The 18,120-nt window shown below is 39.9% G+C and overlaps 1 protein-coding gene across 1 annotated transcript in view; it reads left to right on the forward strand.

Annotated features, from left to right (window-relative positions):
- The window catches only part of SLC16A9 (solute carrier family 16, member 9), a 60,438-nt gene extending 47,347 nt beyond the window's left edge, over positions 1-13,091 (forward strand). Inside the window, exons 5-6 of the mRNA XM_011953445.1 lie at positions 9,230-10,144; positions 10,878-13,091. Of these exons, the coding sequence (XP_011808835.1) occupies positions 9,230-10,144; positions 10,878-11,056 (1,094 nt within the window). The 3' untranslated portion in view covers positions 11,057-13,091. The remainder of the gene's footprint in view (positions 1-9,229; positions 10,145-10,877) is intronic.
- The last annotated feature ends 5,029 nt before the right edge of the window (positions 13,092-18,120 follow it).

Genomic DNA, 18,120 nt, shown 5'->3' on the forward strand with positions numbered 1-18,120 from the left:
TGTTTTGGTTACTGTAGCCGTGTAGTGTAGTTTGAAGTCAGGTAGCATAAAGCCTTCAGCTTTGTTCCTTTTGCTTAGAATTGTCTTGGCTATATGGGCTCTTTTTTGGTTCTATATGAAATTTAAAGTAGTTTTTCCCAATTCTATGAAGAAAGTCAATGGTAGCTTGATGGGAATAGCATTGAATCTATAAATTACCTTGGGCAGTATGGCCATTTTCACGATATTGATTCTTCCTGTGCATCAGCATGGAAAGTTTTTTCATTTGTTTGTGTCCTCTCTTATTTTCTTGAGCAGTGTTTTGTAGTTCTCCTTGAAGAGGTCCTTCACATCCCTTGTAAATTGCATTTCTAAGTATTTTATTCTCTATGTAGCAATTGTGAGTGGGAGTTCACTCATGATTTGGCTCTCTGTCTATTATTGGTGTATAGGAATGCTTGTGATTTTTGCACATTGATTTTGTATCCTGTGACTTTGCTGAAGTTGCTTGTCAGCTTACGGAGATTTTGGGCTGAGACAATGGGGTTTTCTAAATATACAATCATGTCATCTGCAAACAGAGATAATTTGATTTCCTCTTTTCCTATTTGAATACACTTTATTTCTGTCTCTTGCCTGATTGCCCTGGCCAGAAATTCCAATACTATGATGATTAGAAGTGGTGAGAGAGGGTATCCTTATCTTGTGCTAGTTTTCAAAAGGAATGCTTCCAGCTTTTGCCCATTCAGTATAATATTGACTGTGGGTTTGTCATATGTTGAGATATGCTCCATCAATACCTAGTTTATTGAGACTTTTTAGCATGCAGGGGTGTTGAATTTTCTACAAGGCCTTTTCTGCATCTACTGAGATAATCATTTGGTTTTTGTCATTGGTTCTGTTTATGTGATGGATTATGTTTATAGATTTGCGTATGTTGAACCAGCCTTGCATCCTAGGGATGAAGCCAACTTGATCGTGGTGGATAAGCTTTTTAATGTGCTGCTGGATTTTGTTTGCCAGTATTTTATTGAGGAAATTTGCATCAGTGTTCGTCAGGGATATTGGCCTGAAATTTTCTTTTTTTGTTGTGTCTCTGCCAGGTTTTGGTATCAAGATGATGCTGGCCTCATAAAATGAGTTAGGGAGGAGTCCCTGTTTTTCTATTGTTTGGAATAGTTTTAGAAGAAATGCTGCCAGCTCCTCTTTGTACCTCTGTTAGAATTTGGCTGTGAATCCGCCTGGTCATGGGCATTTTTTTGGTTGGTAGGCTGTTAATTACTGCCTCAATTTCAGAGCTTGTTATTGATCTATTCAGGAATTCGACTTCTTCCTGGTTTAGTCTTGGGAGGGTGTATGTGTCCAGGAATTTATCCATTTATTCTAGATTTTCTAGTTTACTTGTGTAGAGGTGTTTATAGTATTCTCTGATGGGATTTGTATTTCTGTGGGATCAGTGGTGATCTCCCCTTTATCATTTTTTATTGAGTCTATTTGATTCTATTCTCTTTTCTTATTTATTAGTCTGGTTAGTGGTCTATCTATTTTGTTAATCTTTTCAAAAACCCAGCTCCTGGATTCACTGATTTTTTCTTGAAGGATTTTTCTTGTCTCTATCTCCTTCAGTTCTGCTTTGATCTTAGTTGTTTCTTGTCTTATGCTAGCTTTTGAATTTGTTTGCTCTTGCTTCTCTAGTTCTTTAAATTGAGTTGTTAGGGTGTCGATTTTAGATATTTCCATTTTCTCCTGTGGGCATTTAGTGCTATAAATTTCCCTCTAAACACTGCTTTAGCTGTGTCCCAGAGATTCTGGTTCATTGTGTCTTTGTTCTCTTGGGTTTCAAAGAACTTTTATTTCTGCCTTAATTTTGTTATTTACCCAGTAGTCATTCAGAAGCAGGTTGTTCAGTTTCCATGTAGTTGTGCAGTTTTCAGTGAGTTTCTTAATTCTGAATTCTAATTTGATTGCACTGTGGTCTGAGAGACTGTTTGTTATGATTTCTGTTCTTTTTCATTTGCTGAGGAGTGTTTTACTTCCAATTATGTGGTCTGTTTCAGAATAAGTGCTATGTGATGCTGAGAAGAATGTATATTCTGTTGATTTGGGGTGTAGAGTTCTGTAGATGTCTATTAGGTCTGCTTGGTCCAGAGCTGAGTTTAAGTCCTGAATATCCTTGCTAATTTTCTGTCTCATTGATCTGTCCAGTGTTGACAGTGGGATATTAAAACCTCCCACTATTATTGTGTGGGAGTCTAAGTCTCCTCGTAGGTCTCTAAGAACTTGCTTTATGAATATGGGTGCTCTTGTATTAGGTGCATGTATATTTAGGATTGTTAGCTGTTCTTGTTGTATCAATCCCTTTACCATTATATAGTGCCCTTCTTTGTCTTTTTTGATCTTTGTTTCTTTCAAATCTGTTTTATCGGAGACTAGGATTGCAACCCCTGCTTTTTTTTCCTTTCCATTTGCTTGGTAAATCTTCCTCCATCCCTTTATTTTGAGCCTACGTGCGTTTTTGCACATGAGATGGGTCTCCTGAGTGCAGCACACCGATGGGTCTTGACTCTTTATGCAATTTGCCAGTCTGTGTCTTTTAATTGGGGCATTTAGCCCTTTTACATTTAGGGTTAATATTGTTATGTATAAATTTGATCCTGTCATTATGATGCTAGTTGGTTATTTTGCCCATTAGTTGATGCAGTTTCTTCATAGTGTCGATGGTCTTTACATTTTGGTATGTTTTTGCAGTGGCTGGTACCTGTTTTTCCTGTCCATATTTAGTGCTTGCTTCAGGAGCTCTTGTAAGGCAGGACTGGTGGAGACAGAATCTCTCAGTATTTGCTTGTCTGTAAAGAATTTTATTTCTCCTTCACTTATGAAGCTTAGTTTGGCTGGATATAAAATTCTGGGATGAAAATTCTTTTCTTTAAGAATGTTGAATATTGGCTCCCACTCTCTTCTGGCTTGTAAGGTCTCTGCAGAGAGATCTGCTTTTAGTCCAATGGGCTTCCCTTTGTGGATAATCTGACCTTTCTCTCTAGCTGCCCTTAACATTTTTTCTTTCATTTCAACCTTGGTGAATCTTATAACTATGTGTCTTAGGGTTGCCCTTCTCAAGGAATATCTTTGTGTTGTTCTCTGTATTTCCTGAATTTGAATGTTGGCCTTTCTTGCTAGGTTGAGGACGTTTTCCTTGATAATATCCTGAAGTGTATTTTCCAAGTTGGTTCCATTCTCCCCATCACTTTCAGGTGTACCAGTCAAAAGTAGGTTTGGTCTTTTCACATAGTCCCATATTTCTTAGAGGCTTTGTTCCTTTTTATTCTTTTTTCTCTAATCTTGTCTTCACACTTTATTTCATTAAGTTGATCTTCAATCTCTGATATCCTTTCTTCCACTTGATTGATTTGGCTATTGATGCTTGTGTATACTTCACAAAGTTCTCATACTGTGTCTTTCAGCTCCATCAGGTCATTTATGTTCTTCTCTAAACTGTTAGCAATTCCTCTAACCTTTTTTTAAGCTCCTTAGCTTCCTTGCATTGGGTTAAAAAATGCTCCTTTAGCTCGGAGGAGTTTGTTATTACCCACCTTCTGTAGTCTACTTCTGTCAATTCATCAAACTCATTCTTCATCCAGTTATGTGCCTTTGCTGCTGGCAAAGAGTTGTGATCCTTTGGAGGAGAAAAGGCAGTCTGGTTTTTGGAATTTTCAGCCTTTTTGTGCTGGTTTTTCCTCATCTTCATGGATTTATTTACCTTTGGTCTTTGCTGTTGGTGACCTTTGGATGGATTTTTTGCGCGGTCATCCTTTTTGTTGATGTTGATGCTATCACTTTCTTTTTGTTAGTTTTCCTTCTATCAGTCAGGCCCCTCTTCTGCAGTTCTGCTGGAGTTTGCTGAGGGTCTACCTCAGACCCTATTTGCCTGGGTATCACCAGCAGAGGCTGGAGAACAGCAAAAATTACCTCCTGCTCCTTCTTCTGGAAGCTTCGTCCCAGAGGGGCACCTGCCAGATGTCAGCTGGAGCTCTGTTGTATGAGGTGTCTGTCTACCCCTGCTGGGAGATGTTTCCCAGTCAGGAGGCATGGGGGTCAGGGACCCACATGAGAAGGCAGTCTGTCCCTTACCAGAGCTTAAGCGTTGTGCTGGGAGATCCGCTGCTCTCTTTAGAGCTGGCAGGCAGGAATGTTTAAGTCTGCTGAAGCTGCACTCATAGCCACCCCTTCCCCCACATGCTCTGTCCCAGGGAGATGGGAGTTTTATCTATAATCCCTTGCCTGGGGCTGCTGCCTTTCTTTCAGAGATATCCTGCCCAGAGAGGAGGAATCTAGAGAGCAGGAGTGGCTTTCAAAAGTCTCTAAGATATCTAATTTGGGGGCATTCAATGTCCAACATAACATATGAAAAGAAAGCTTATGGACGCAGTAAATTGAGAGTCACATGCTGGTGAAGGCTTTGCTAAAAGAAAAAGCAAGTGCTTCTAGAAAGCACTTTATCCATGAAAAAGATAGGAGAAAAGGAAGGAAAATGAACATCCCTAAGGCCACTGTCAGAAAGACATGCTGATCATGTCTCCACCTCCTTGTAATGTAGAACTTACAATTTTTCTAAAGTATTGGTTTCTCAATACCTCTCACTGGCCTGTGCATATCCAAATGACAGGCTGTTTACTCTTGTTATTCCTTTGGTAATCAAGAGATGATCACTGAGGGGGGAATATAAAATATAATTTTTAAATATAAAAGCATTCTGGACATATAAAAGTGGTGTTTCAGTTTTCAGATGAATGTTTTAAAGTTATGTACAGTTCTTATCAAAATGTATGTGGCCAACATTTCCTGAGTTTTTTAGGACATACAGTTGCCAAGTTATCAAAAGTTGTAAATTTACATATGCTTCTTGCTGGTAGGTGGGTAACCCTGGAAGGTCAGGCTTTTAGATAGGCTGAAGAACGTCGGTAGTTATTCTGGCAACAGGATCCAAACTAATATTTTGTTCCTGAGGCCAACCGAGTGGCAACAAAGTGATTCGTGGTTGAATTGAATCCAGCTGGATATTTCTCCAGCGTATTTTAAGAAGCACTGCCTGGTGAGAAGTGTGAATTGTGGTCTAGGCGGAGACAAGGCCAGAGTCAGAGGATATGGCTAAGGCAGTGATGGGAGAAGGGATGCAAAAACAGAAGATGGGGAATCCAGAGTAATCGGATTGCAGTTTGCAGAACCTGTGAGGATCTTCTACAAGTGTAGGAAGGACTGTGAGAGTAGGTATGGCAGCTTCAAGGACAGTGGGTCTCAGCTGTACTATATTTTCTGTAGAGGCAGCATGACGTCGAGTTAGAAGCACAATCCTGGATCCATACTGTCTAGTTTTGAATCCTCCTTCTGTCACTCACTAGCTATCTGGTGTTAGACAAGTTACTTAACTGTTCTGTGCCTCCGTTTCGAAACTGTAAGGGATAATAGTATGTTGATGAAAAGAGTCAAATTCTTTAAAATATTTGAATTTTCATGAGTAACAAGTGGCCCGTGACACAGTCCCATGAGATTCTGTCTCAGGTGGTCAGGCTAAACTTCATTTTATACATTTTAGGGAGACATAAGACATCAATCAATACATGTAAGTTGTACATTGGCTTGGTCTAGAAAGGCAGGACAACTGGAAACAGGGGCTTCCAGGTTGTAGGTGGATTCAGGAATTTTTTAATTGGCAGTAAATTGAAAGGGTTAAGTTATTGCCTAAAGATCTAGATTCAGTACAAGGGAATGTCTGGGTTAAGACAAGGGGTTGTGGAGACCAAGAGTCCCATTATGCAGATAGAATCAATAGAAGGGAGTATTTCTTATCAGTCTTAAAGAGTCAGTTCTTTCAATCTTAAGATGCCTGTTTTAATGTTAATACTGGTCAGCTGGGTCTGAATTCCAAAGAGGGGAGAGTAAAATCAGGCATGTCTAGCTCCCATCCCCCTGACCTTATCATGGCCTGAACTAGTTTTTCAGGTTTATCCTTGGCCAAGGGGAGGGTCCATCAGCTGGCTGGGTGGCTTAGAATTTTATTTTTGATTTACAAATAGTACCCATCACATTGGGTTGTTGAACATATGAAAGGGATGTATGTGTAAGGCGCATGACAAGAGCTCTCAAGTGTTAGAAGTTATAATTCTGACCTAGGTTTCCCTAATGTCCGAATTTATTTGTTTTGAAGGTGTTGGGAATTGCATGCTGTGACAGATGATTTTGCTTTTCACTCAGTCTTGAGAGGAGGGCACAGTGGCCTGGTCCATAGCACACTAAATAAAAAATGAAGCAACTATGGACAGTCAAGATTTAAAGGAGTTTTCAGTTTCAACTCACAGGGAGCTAGGTGAAGGGAAATTAGGGAGAAGTATGAACCCACCTTCAGTCAAAGATACAATAAACAAAACGAAAGTCACAGCAGAGGTTTTTAAAAATTAAAAAGAAACCGCACATCCAAACACTTGAAATATTGTGACCTAGTTGAAAGAAAGGAATGTGGGCATGAAATGAAGGTTTGCGGGAAGCGATCTTCCTTCGTAGTGAACAGGGGTTGGTCCACAAATGCCCATGGGCCTACTGCTGGTTTGTGTATGATTAACAAACTATGATTGCTTTTTACTTTTTTAAATGTTGAAAAAAATCAAAAGAAGAATATTCATAATATGTGAAAACTAGGTGCAATTTCCATTTCAGTGTTCATAAATAAAATTTTATTATAACACAGCCATGCTTGTTTTTTTATGGATTGTCTCTGGCTGGTTTCATGCTTCAAGGGCAGAGTTGAGTATTTGGGACAGAGATTGTACACCCTCTATGCCTTAAATATTTACTCGCTGATCCTTTCCAGAAGTTATTGACGCCTGGTATTAATGAGTTAAAGCATGGCTGTATTTCTCACTGCTTTGTGTTCCCTGAACACCATTTAATATTTTCTCTCTTTGTAATAATGTATAACATGCATGGAAGCATAATTAGTTTTATTTCACTTAACCCTTTACAATGATTATATTAAAATTAGGATGCTCTTTTTGAAGATTAAAAATTACAGTTTTAGCTATTGCATGCAGGGCTTAATACCTAGGTAATGGGTTGATAGGTGCAGCAAACTACCATGGCACACATTTACCTATGTAACAAACCTGCACGTCCTGCACATGTATCCTGGAACTTAAAATTAAAAAAAAAAAATCACAGTTTTGCAGTTTACAAAATTCAGGAAACTCTAAATTACTCTTCCATACCCTGGGGGAAAAAATCCTGCATCTTTCTAAACCACAGACATGTTCTTGTGGGATGAAGGCTGAGGAAACTAGCCTCCAGTGTGTAATTTGACTTTCCCCACTCTCTCCTATCTTATGTGTTCAATAAATATCTGTTGAATTGATTTTCATCATGTTGACAGATAAACTTGGTTGGCAAGAATAGGAAAGTTGTTTGTTTATTTGTTCTATGTGAAAATATAGAACTTTCAAAACACCTAGAGCAGTTTTAAGTATCTAATGATGTGGCACTTTGTTAGAATCTGTACAAAGAAATGTTAGACAAAAATCACAAATTTATAGTTAATAAGTACTAATGCAGCCAGCAGTACATGAGGTCACCCTGCTGTTTTTAATTCTGTCAGTGTGTTTTCTGTAGCATTTTTAACTTTTACAGTATATGCCACATTTAATGAGAGAAAGAAAGGATTACATTTGTCTACTGTTACTACTTCTCAGTAGTTAGCAAAGAGATACTCTCAGCAGTCTATTTTAGCTGCCATTACATTAACATGAGACATTAATATTTGCATGCAAAGTTTTTTTTCCTTTGGGAATGAAGGGGTTAAGTTTAAAAAATGTTAAGAAGGGACAACTGAGGTCCCAAAGAAAATATTTTCTTACAACTCTAAGGCAGAGTCATTTGGCTATTTAGAAGAATTGTTTTATAAGATGGGTTTTTATAGCAATCATATCCATGCAATCAGTGATGCCTCTGAGCTTGGTCCTATTGGCATCATAAGGTTATAATGTAATTTAATATTGACCATCTTAAACATATGATCAACTTTTTCAGACTATTTTTTTCCTGATTTTTCACATGACATTTCCCAATGACATTTAAATTTTAAAATGCTCTGTTTTTAAAGATTGAAATCAGAACCAGATGGGAACAGTACCAATTGATTAGGCTACCATAATTTGGCAACACTGTGTGTTTAGTGTGATCAGTGCTAAAAATGTGAATTATTCACAGTGCTACACAGATGTATAAACCAGCATACTTTGTAATTTAAATACCCTAAAAATTATACTTTTCTCATAATTGTATTAATGCATGAAATGTGTGAATCACTCATTCTGGTGATTCAGCAATGGATTTGAACTATCAAGCCATTATAAATATCATTAAACTGCAACATACTGTTTTTAAAAAGTAAAATATGAAAATTTACTTTTCTGGAATAAATATGTCGAAGGGAGCCTGACACATAATAAGTGCAAAGAAAGTAGTTTCATGATGATACTTTGTTTTGGGTTTTTTGTTTTTTGTTTGATTGTTTGTTTGAGATGGAGTCTCGCTCAGTCACGAAGCTGGAGTGCAGTGGCGCAATCATGGCTCATGGCAACCTCTACCTCCTGGGTTCAAGGGATTCTCCTGCCTCAGCCTCCCGAGTAGCTGGGACTACAGGCATGCGGCAACATGCCCAGCTAATTTTTGTATTTTTAGTAGAGACGGGGTTTCACCATATTGGTCAGGATGGTCTCGAACTCCCAACCTCGTGATCCACCCACCTTGGCATCCCAAAGTGCTGGGATTACAGGCCTGAGCCACTGCGCCCTGCCAATGATACTTGTTAAGAATATGGGCTATTGGGGTCAAACTGACTGAGTGTGAATCCTATTTATGTTCTTTACAGATTTTTGATCTATGGCAAATTTCTCAACCATTCCAGCCCTAGGTCACTTTATCTCTAGACTGGAAATAATAATAGGACCTACTCAATGGGATCAGTAAAAGCATTAAACATGATCATGCAAGTAAAGTGCTTAACAGTGTCTGAGCTGCAAATTCTAATTCTTAAATGTTCTATCAGTATTGCTGTATTATTGTTATCTTCTATCTTCTTACTATGATTTTAATATAAAGTTACATATAAATGCCAGTGTAAAAAATAAATTGAATTGTGATACTACAAATTCTAATCCTGAGAGCCTGAGATTACGAGGTTGAACAGTTCCCGTTCCCTTTTTAGGTTCGAGCGTTGGCCTTTTCATATATGCTGCTCTGCAGAGGATGCTGGTTGAGTTCTATGGACTGGATGGATGCTTGCTGATTGTGGGTGCTTTAGCTTTAAATATATTAGCCTGTGGCAGTCTGATGAGACCCCTCCAATCTTCTGATTGTCCTTTGCCTAAAAAAATAGCTCCAGAAGATCTACCAGATAAATACGCCATTTACAATGAAAAAGGAAAGAATCTGGAAGAAAACATAAACATTCTTGACAAGAGCTACAGTAGTGAGGAGAAATGCAGAAGCACGTTAGCCAATGTTGACTGGAAACAAGAGAGCCTACTTTTTAAAAACCTCACAGTGACACACACAAAAGAGCCTGAAACGTACAAAAAGAAAGTTGCAGAACAGACATATTTTTGCAAACAACTTGCCAAAAGGAAGTGGCAGTTATATAAAAACTACTGTGGAGAAACTGTGGCTCTTTTTAAAAACAAAGTATTTTCAGCCCTTTTCATTGCTATCTTACTCTTTGACATCGGAGGGTTTCCACCTTCATTACTTATGGAAGATGTAGCAAGAAGTTCAAATGTGAAAGAAGAAGAGTTTATTATGCCACTTATTTCCATTATAGGCATTATGACAGCAGTTGGTAAACTGCTTTTAGGGATACTGGCTGACTTCAAGTGGATTAATACCTTGTATCTTTATGTTGCTACCTTAATCATCATGGGCCTGGCCTTGTGTGCAATTCCATTTGCCAAAAGCTATGTCACACTGGCGTTGCTCTCTGCGATTCTAGGGTTTTTTACTGGTAATTGGTCCATCTTTCCATATGTGACCACAAAGACTGTGGGAATTGAAAAATTAGCCCATGCCTATGGGATATTAATGTTCTTTGCTGGACTTGGAAATAGCCTTGGACCACCCATCGTTGGTAAGATATTTATCTTAAAGTCATCCCATTTTACTGTTCTTCCCTGTCATGCCTCCAGATATAGAAATCCAGATTGTAATAGTAGCACAGATTTGTACAAAATAAATCTGCATGGAACATCTCGTGGTAATGATTTATTCAAGACTGCTTTGATGTAATTGAGAAACCCAGTATGCATGCTCTGGGATTTGTATTCACTCTATATTTGGGAGAAACTCAAAGTGCCTGTTTATTCTTTTTTTTTTGAGATGGAGTTTCACTCTGTTGCCCAGGCTGGAGTGCAGTGGCGCAATCTCAGCTCACTGCAAGCTCCGCCTTCTAGGTTCATGCCATTCTCCTGCCTCAGCCTCTGGAGTAGCTGGGACTATAGGCGCCTGCCACCACGCCTGGCTGATTTTTTGTTTTTGTTTTTGTTTGTGTTTTTTTTTAGTAGAGACGGGGTTTCACCATGTTAGGCAGGATGGTCTTGATCTCCTGATCTCGTGATCCACCTGCGTTGGCCTCCCAAAGTGCTAGGATTACAGGCATGAGCCATTGCACCCGGCCTGCCCGCTTATTCTTATCCAAATATTTGAGAGATTCTCTTCTTCTAACTCCCAGTAGACCACGTTGGAAGTAGTAGAGTAATACATATCATAATTATAACTATATATAAAACTGATGAAATTAGGGTGTGGGCTGGATGTTCATACTATTTCCATGAAACTTACTTTTTTTCTTACTGTCTTTTCAGGTTGGTTTTATGACTGGACCCAGACCTATGACATTGCATTTTATTTTAGTGGCTTCTGCGTCCTGCTGGGAGGTTTTATTCTGCTGCTGGCAGCCTTGCCTTCTTGGAATACATGCAACAAGCAACTCCCCAAGCCAGCTCCAACAACTTTCTTGTACAAAGTTGCCTCTAATGTTTAGAGGAATATTGGAAGACACTATTTTTGCTATTTTATACCATATAGCAACGATATTTTAACAGATTCTCAAGCAAATTTTCTAGAGTCAAGATTATTTTCTTATAGCAAAATTTCACAATGGATGACTCTGAGTGAATTATTATTATTTTTTACATATCCTGTTTGTTATGTAGTGTATGCGTAGCCTCTATCTCGTGTATTTTTTTCTCTTTCTCCTCCCCGCACCAAAAATGGGACTATTCTATTTTACTGTTATTCACTAGTTCTTAACATTGTAAAAAGTTTGACCAGCCTCACAAGGCTTTCTCTGTGTAAAGAAGTATAATTTCTCTGCCGACTCCATTTATTCCACTGCAAGGCACCTAGAGAGACCACTCCTATTTTAAAAGTGATGCAAGCAGCATGATAAGATATGTATGAAGCCCGCTAGGAAATAAATCATTCTCTTCTCTCTGTTTGACTTGCTAGTAAACAGAAGACTTCAAGCCAGCCAGGAAATTAAAGTGGTTACTAAAACAGCCTTGAGAATTGCAGTGGAACAAATTCGTCATTTTTTAAAAAAAGTTATTTTAACCTACAGTCACCAGTTTTCATTATTCTGTTTTATTTACCTCACTGAAGTACTCGCATGTTGCTTGGTACCCACTGAGCATACACTGTTTCAGTTCCTAAGGTGTTTGCTGAGATGTGAGTGAACTCCAAATGGAGGAGCAGTCACTGTAGACTTTCTTCATGGTTGGCCACTCCAGCCTTGCTCACTTTGTTTCTTGACCATCCACTCAGCTGATGTTTCCCGGGAAGTGCTAATTTTGCCTGTTTCCAAATTGGAAACACATTTCTCAATCATTCCGTTCTGGCAAATGGGAACCATCCATTTGCTTTGGGCACAGTGGGGATGGGTTGCAAGTTCTTGCGTATCCTCCCGGTGAAGCATTTATTTGCTACTATCGGATTTTACCACTATCAAATTTAATTCAAGGGCAGAACTAAAAGTAAGTGAGTGTGTGTGTGTGTGTGTGTGTGTGTGTGTGTGCATGTGCTATGCATGCTCTAAGTCTCCGTGGGATATGGGAATGGAAAAGGGCAATAAGAAATTCATACCCTTATTCAACTGCATTTAACCTTAAGAAAAATGTCCTTGGGATAAACTCCAATGTTTGATACATTGATTTTTTTTTCTAAAGAAATGGGTTTTAAACTTTGGTGTGCATCAGAATCCCCTACAGATCTTTTTGAAAATATAGGTGCCTGGGTATCATTTGTGGAGCTTTTAATTCTGCTGGTGTAGGCTGTTGCCCAAACATCTATAATTTTATTGAGCTCTTCAAGTGATTCTGATAACACAGCCTGGATTGAGAATTTTTATAAGATTGGCAATGGAAAAACATTTATTCTTTTAAATAATAATTTTTTAAAAACCCAAGAGGTCAGAAGTTTTTATAAACAAATAGCCAAGTGTTCTTTAAATATTAGGCACCCTTCCCATTGTGCCAAAATCATCTTTTCATTTCTTTTGAAATATGTATGGTTATTTTATACTTGTATGTTGCCTTTCTTCGAAGGCACCTGAAGCACTTTATAAGCACGAATCCTCACAACACCTCTGTGAGGTAGGTAAATAGTACTTTTCTATGTAGTAAACCTGGAGTATGGAGAATTTCCTAACAGTTCATTCTACTTAATAATGCAATAATGGAGCTCCAAGATGTCTTGGACTTCTACACCACACTCAGACTTCTGGAAAATTTTCCGTACCTCATTCTTTAGTCCCTGTCAAGGTTAGTAAATAAAATAAGTGACATAAAAAAAAAAAAAAAACCTACCTGTTGTGTTGAAAGTTCCTTTTTGCCAATGTTATGTTCAGGAAACCCAATAACCTGAAAAAGTTTGACTTTGATGTGACATCTTCATATTCATCAATGCTGATAATTGTCCAAAGGCATCTTCACTATGTCTACTAAATAACATCCAATGTGGGCGTTATCTATTGTTTAGGGGATGAATTTTAAGTTACAATAAAATATTTTTGTTTTGCATCAGTTTGGTTGCTTTCTCTCCTCTTAGTTCTCCACCCAATTATAGTGACACATCACTTGAATATAAAACTATAAATTACCCGGCATAATTCAGACTCTGGAACATGGTGACTGGACAAAAGCATATTCTAAATGCTTAGCTACTTTGACCATTGCCTTCCAAAAAGCTGGTATATCAGCTTTACCTCTTGTTGTAAAGAGTATTCTGCAGGTCTTAATTCTTAATAATAATTTCACCAATCATTTATAGAATTCTTAATATGTTTCAAGCTTATGTTGTTTAACCCTCATAATAACCTTGTGAGATGGAAATTATGACCCTCATTTTATAATCTAAAATATAATTGTCATAATACTATGGACAACATATTATAAAAGTATAAGTAATTTCCAAAACCAAAACGCAAAATGTTTCTCTTTGTAGAAATTAAAGTAAACCCTTTAATTTCTAACATGGTTCAGAAATTAGGCCTACCAAGGAGGGTTGCTCTAAAACCAATCCTTCAGTGAACAGAGAAAATTTTCTGTAGGGTAATCATGTCAGCAGGGAAGAAGATTCAGCCACCAATCTTTAAAGGGCTCATGAGGAACAATTCCCAAGAACTAGGAGTTCCAGCACTGGGAGGTCACGACCAAAAACATATCTGCCAGCCAACCAGTCCCATGACCTTAGGTAGCCTCAGCACTTAGCAATTGGTATAGAATTATCCTAACTCAGGATGTTCCAGGACATAAAGGGGAGCTCCATTTTGAAACAAAGGACGTCTCATTTTCTCTTTTACTTAGGAATATTATACTGAGCATATAAAATACATGATTTACATTAGCAGTGTCATGCAGTTTCTCCTTCACTAATAACAATCTTGGGCTGGGCACAGTGGCTCATATCTGTAATCCCAGCACTTCGGGAGACTGACGTGGGTGGATCACTTGAGGCCAGAAGTTGGAGAACAGCCCGGTCAACATGGTGAAACCCCATCTCAACTAAAAATACAAAAATTAACCAGGTGTGCTAGCACATGCCTGTAATCCCAGCTACTTGGGTGACTGAGGCAGGAGAGTCACTTGAACCTGGGAGCTGGAGGCTGCAGTGAGCCAAGATTGTGCCACTGCATTTCAGCCTGGGTGACAGAATGAGACCCCATCTCAAAAAGAAAAAAAAATCTTGGGACTGTCTGCTATATAGTCACTTGTATATGAAGCATGGTCAGTAAGATCCCTCTTTGAGTAAGGAGTTTAATCGCAGTCAGTTAAAATGATCAGAGCTCTATGAATACATGGATAATACTTGGGACTGCAGTGTACACACTTGTTAAGGTTGTGATTCCACAACCAGATTGCCTATCTCGGTCCCTGTGGCCAGGTGGGCTATTGTGGGAATTAAATAAGATTCCTAGTATATATACCTGACATGGTAGATGTCCAATAAAATATTAGCTATTATTTTTGTCGTCATTCTTAAATGCATTGCTTCTCTGTACCCGAGGGAGGCATCAAGTGTTCCGGGAACTGGTGTAGGGTTAATGTTTGCATTAAAGAGCTTCATTTGGAAGAATAATGAACCTCTGTTATTCCTAATCACGTAACTGTCACAGCTCTTGCCTGTTCTTGTCAAAATCTTCTTTCCTTAGGGATTCATGACTCAGCACATTTTTTGGAATTGCCATTCAGAAGCTCTGACACAAAAGAAAACACAGGCTGTTCCTCCACAAATCAAATAGAAGCCACTTTGTAAATTGAATTGCTATGGGAATTTGAACTTTTTCTTTTTCTTAAGAACTCTCATCTGAACCGCTCAGAAGGTGGGCCTGAAATTGGGCAGAAAGCAAAATGATCTGATTTGTTTACTGAGTACTAATTGGCTTCGGCTCAGGGCCCTTACCTCACTGCTTTCCAGCCTTTGAGACTTACTTTTGAGGGAGTGCGATTTCTTGCCAGGTCTCCTGGAATTCTATTCCTAGTAGATCTCAGCTGCATTAGTTGTTTTCTTGCTGCATGCATTCCTTGTCCTAATGAGTCATTTACTTTTATTCTTTCTCCTTGCAAAAAGAAAAATTTAAATTTAATCAGTTTTTAATAAAAAAAGATATTCTAAAATCTTTGGTAAGCAACATGTTTTCAATGCATAATAATTAACTGTGGTCAAGTGCTTTCCTGCGATAGGTCAACTTAAAACTACATAGCCACAAATATATGCTGCTTATTTTCTCCTGGAAAAGTTCCTGATGTGATAAAGCAAGTTGTTATTCCTCCAGCTTAAATCTGAAAACTGCTGAATATCTACAGCTCTAATAGGGCATTGCTAAGGGCAGCCCAAATGACTTTAGAACCCTAGCAACAAAGGAGCAGGCATTTTTCTGGAAAGCACTCCCTAGTAAACTTCCTGCATGCAAACTCTGTTCCACAGTCTTTCCCACCAGGAAACAGGACAACTGAAATCCCAACATGTTGAGATAATGCAAATACACAGGGTCATCAGAGCAGAGAGGGAGGGAGACGCCTTTCTTGAAGGCCTTTTATGTGCCCAGTATTGTTCCAGGTACTTCACAAACCATGTCTTGTCCTGTTTAAGCTCCAAAGCTGTTGGCAAGACTGGCTGCTTGACTGTCAAGATACCACAAAGATGCCTTCTTGTCTTAGGACATTTGGAGTCTGGCTCTTTCCTGACAGGTTCAGGTACTTCATTTCTTATTCATCCAACACTTCTTAAGTGAGCACCTAGTATGTGTTGGGTACTCTCTCAGGTACCAAGGATACAATGATGAGCGAGATAGACAAGTTTCCTGTACTCTTTGAGCTCATCGGTGCCCCAGAGTTGATCAGAATAAGTTAGATGGCAATGCAGTTGTAACAGAAGCTTCAGCTCCTGTGGGAAATTCTGGAGCTGGGATGGTCCTTCAGCATTGGCCCAGTGGAGTTCAGTCGTGTCTGACTCACGTTAAGATACCCAAAAGAATGGATTTAGGGGAGCAAGATGGCTAACTAGAGAAGCCTGGCACTCTCCCCTCACACAAAAGAACCAAGGAAAGAAATACACAGCTAAAATTTGACTGCCGTGTTGAAGATAGACTGCTGGGGTACAGTGGGACAGTGGAGATGCACCTGTGGTGATTGGAAGTCTAGGAGGACAGTGTGGAGGTACCTGACAGCTGCAGTCCCGTCTCCTCCACCTAGATTGGATTGTCCCAGAGACAGGAGGGACTTCCTGTTGCATGGGAAAGGAAGCAAAAGATCCCCACCAGCCCTATTGATACTGCAGACAGCTACAGTCCTTACAACAGGAAAATCCTGCAGTCCTCACAAGTCCTGAGCCCAGTCTGCAGAGCTGCTGGGAATTCACTCAGCTACGTTGCCCCAGATTAGGAGCACAAGGTGTGGACTCCCTATCTACCCTGGAGCCTCTGTGAACCAAGCTGCTGCAGCACAGTGCCATCTTGAGACCAAAGTCACCTCTGGAATGTATCCTGCTCTGGGGGCTAGCAGCCATTGCACCTCTCCAGCACTGGAAGCTCCATCTTCATTCCACAAGTCCACAGAGATGACTGAATGCCACAACCCCAGCAGTGTGGAGCCAGAACCCAGAATCAGCTGCGACTCTGGTCCTGCACAGCCAAGAAACCAACCTCTACTGCTGCACTTCCAGTCAAAAAAATAGTCTGACAGTCCCACCCAGGGCGAGCCTTCCCTTGAGCTGGCCAAACTGCTGCATTCGTTATTCTAAGCAGAAGCAGTCCCTGAGCCTCCAAGCAGCTGATATGCCCCTGTGCCACTGGAGAGGAAATGAGTCCAGGATCTGGAAACAGCCCTGTAGCACCCTTGCTCTCCACAGACATGCCTCTGGACTGTCCAGTGGCCCTGCTTCCCCAGCAAGGGCCTGAGAAACAGTTCCGCAGGTTGCTCCTGGTGGGCATGCCTCCAGGCTAGCCAAGCAACTGTTCACCCATGTATTGGGCTTCATGGGCTGCTTCTAGTGGGCATAGCTTCATGCCTGTGCTTGCATCCCGGACCTACAAAACAGCCTTGGTAGGCTCTTCCCTGTAGAAACACCACCAGGTTAGCCAAGCAGTCGTGCAGCAATGTCATGAGTCTGAGAATCAGTCTCGTGGCTCCCCTGACAAACAAGCCCCTAGGCCAGGCTGGTGGCAACGTGCTTATGTTTTGTACCTGAAAAATAGCCCTGTGGGCCACCCATAGCAGATATGCTTCCAGGCTGACCAAGCAGATTTGTATCTGTGTTCCAAGACAGCAAAATAGCCCCCTGGGTCACCTCCAGCAGTCATGCACTCAGGTGAGCTGAGAAACTGTGTTACCACATCTCAGACCTGAGAAATATCCCTAAGGGCTGCCCTTAACACATATGTCCCCAGGCTGACCGAGCAGTTTTATGCCTGCATTCTGGACCTGAGAAACAGCTTTGCAAGCTTCTCCTGGTAGGCACACCCCCACCCTGGCCAAGCAACCATGTGCCTATGCCCATGGCAAGAGTAACAGCACTGTGGCCTTTCATAATGAGCCAATCCCCAAGTTAGCCAACCCACTGTGTATAGCATAAGCCGTTGGCCTGTGAAACAGCCTGAAGAGTCCAACACCAACAGCACTGCTGCCACAACCCCTCTCAGCCTTAGCCACTAAGAAATTTTTAAATGCCACTAGTGTGGGTCATAGCTGAAGAAACTACACAAAGACTACACTGCTAAATCTATCTAGGACAAAGGCCCTCATATCCCACCAAACTGGTATCCCAGGACCCATCCATACAAATAAATTTTTCCTGACAAAACCTAATTCTTAAAATTGGAATAGGTGACTTTTCCACTAGATGCATAGAAATGAACACAAAGACACATCAACCACAAAAAAGCAAGGAAGCATATCATCTCCAAGTAAAAGCAAGAATTCCCTAGTAACAGATCCCAATCAAGAGGAAATATATAAAAATGTCAGAAAAGAATTCAAAATAATAATCTTAAGGAAACACAGTGAGATACAAGTGAATACAGATAGATAATTCAGTGAAATCAGGAAAACA

The sequence above is a fragment of the Colobus angolensis genome, unplaced genomic scaffold (genome assembly GCF_000951035.1).
Source record: "Colobus angolensis palliatus isolate OR3802 unplaced genomic scaffold, Cang.pa_1.0 Scaffold361, whole genome shotgun sequence".
Taxonomy (NCBI): domain Eukaryota; kingdom Metazoa; phylum Chordata; class Mammalia; order Primates; family Cercopithecidae; genus Colobus; species Colobus angolensis.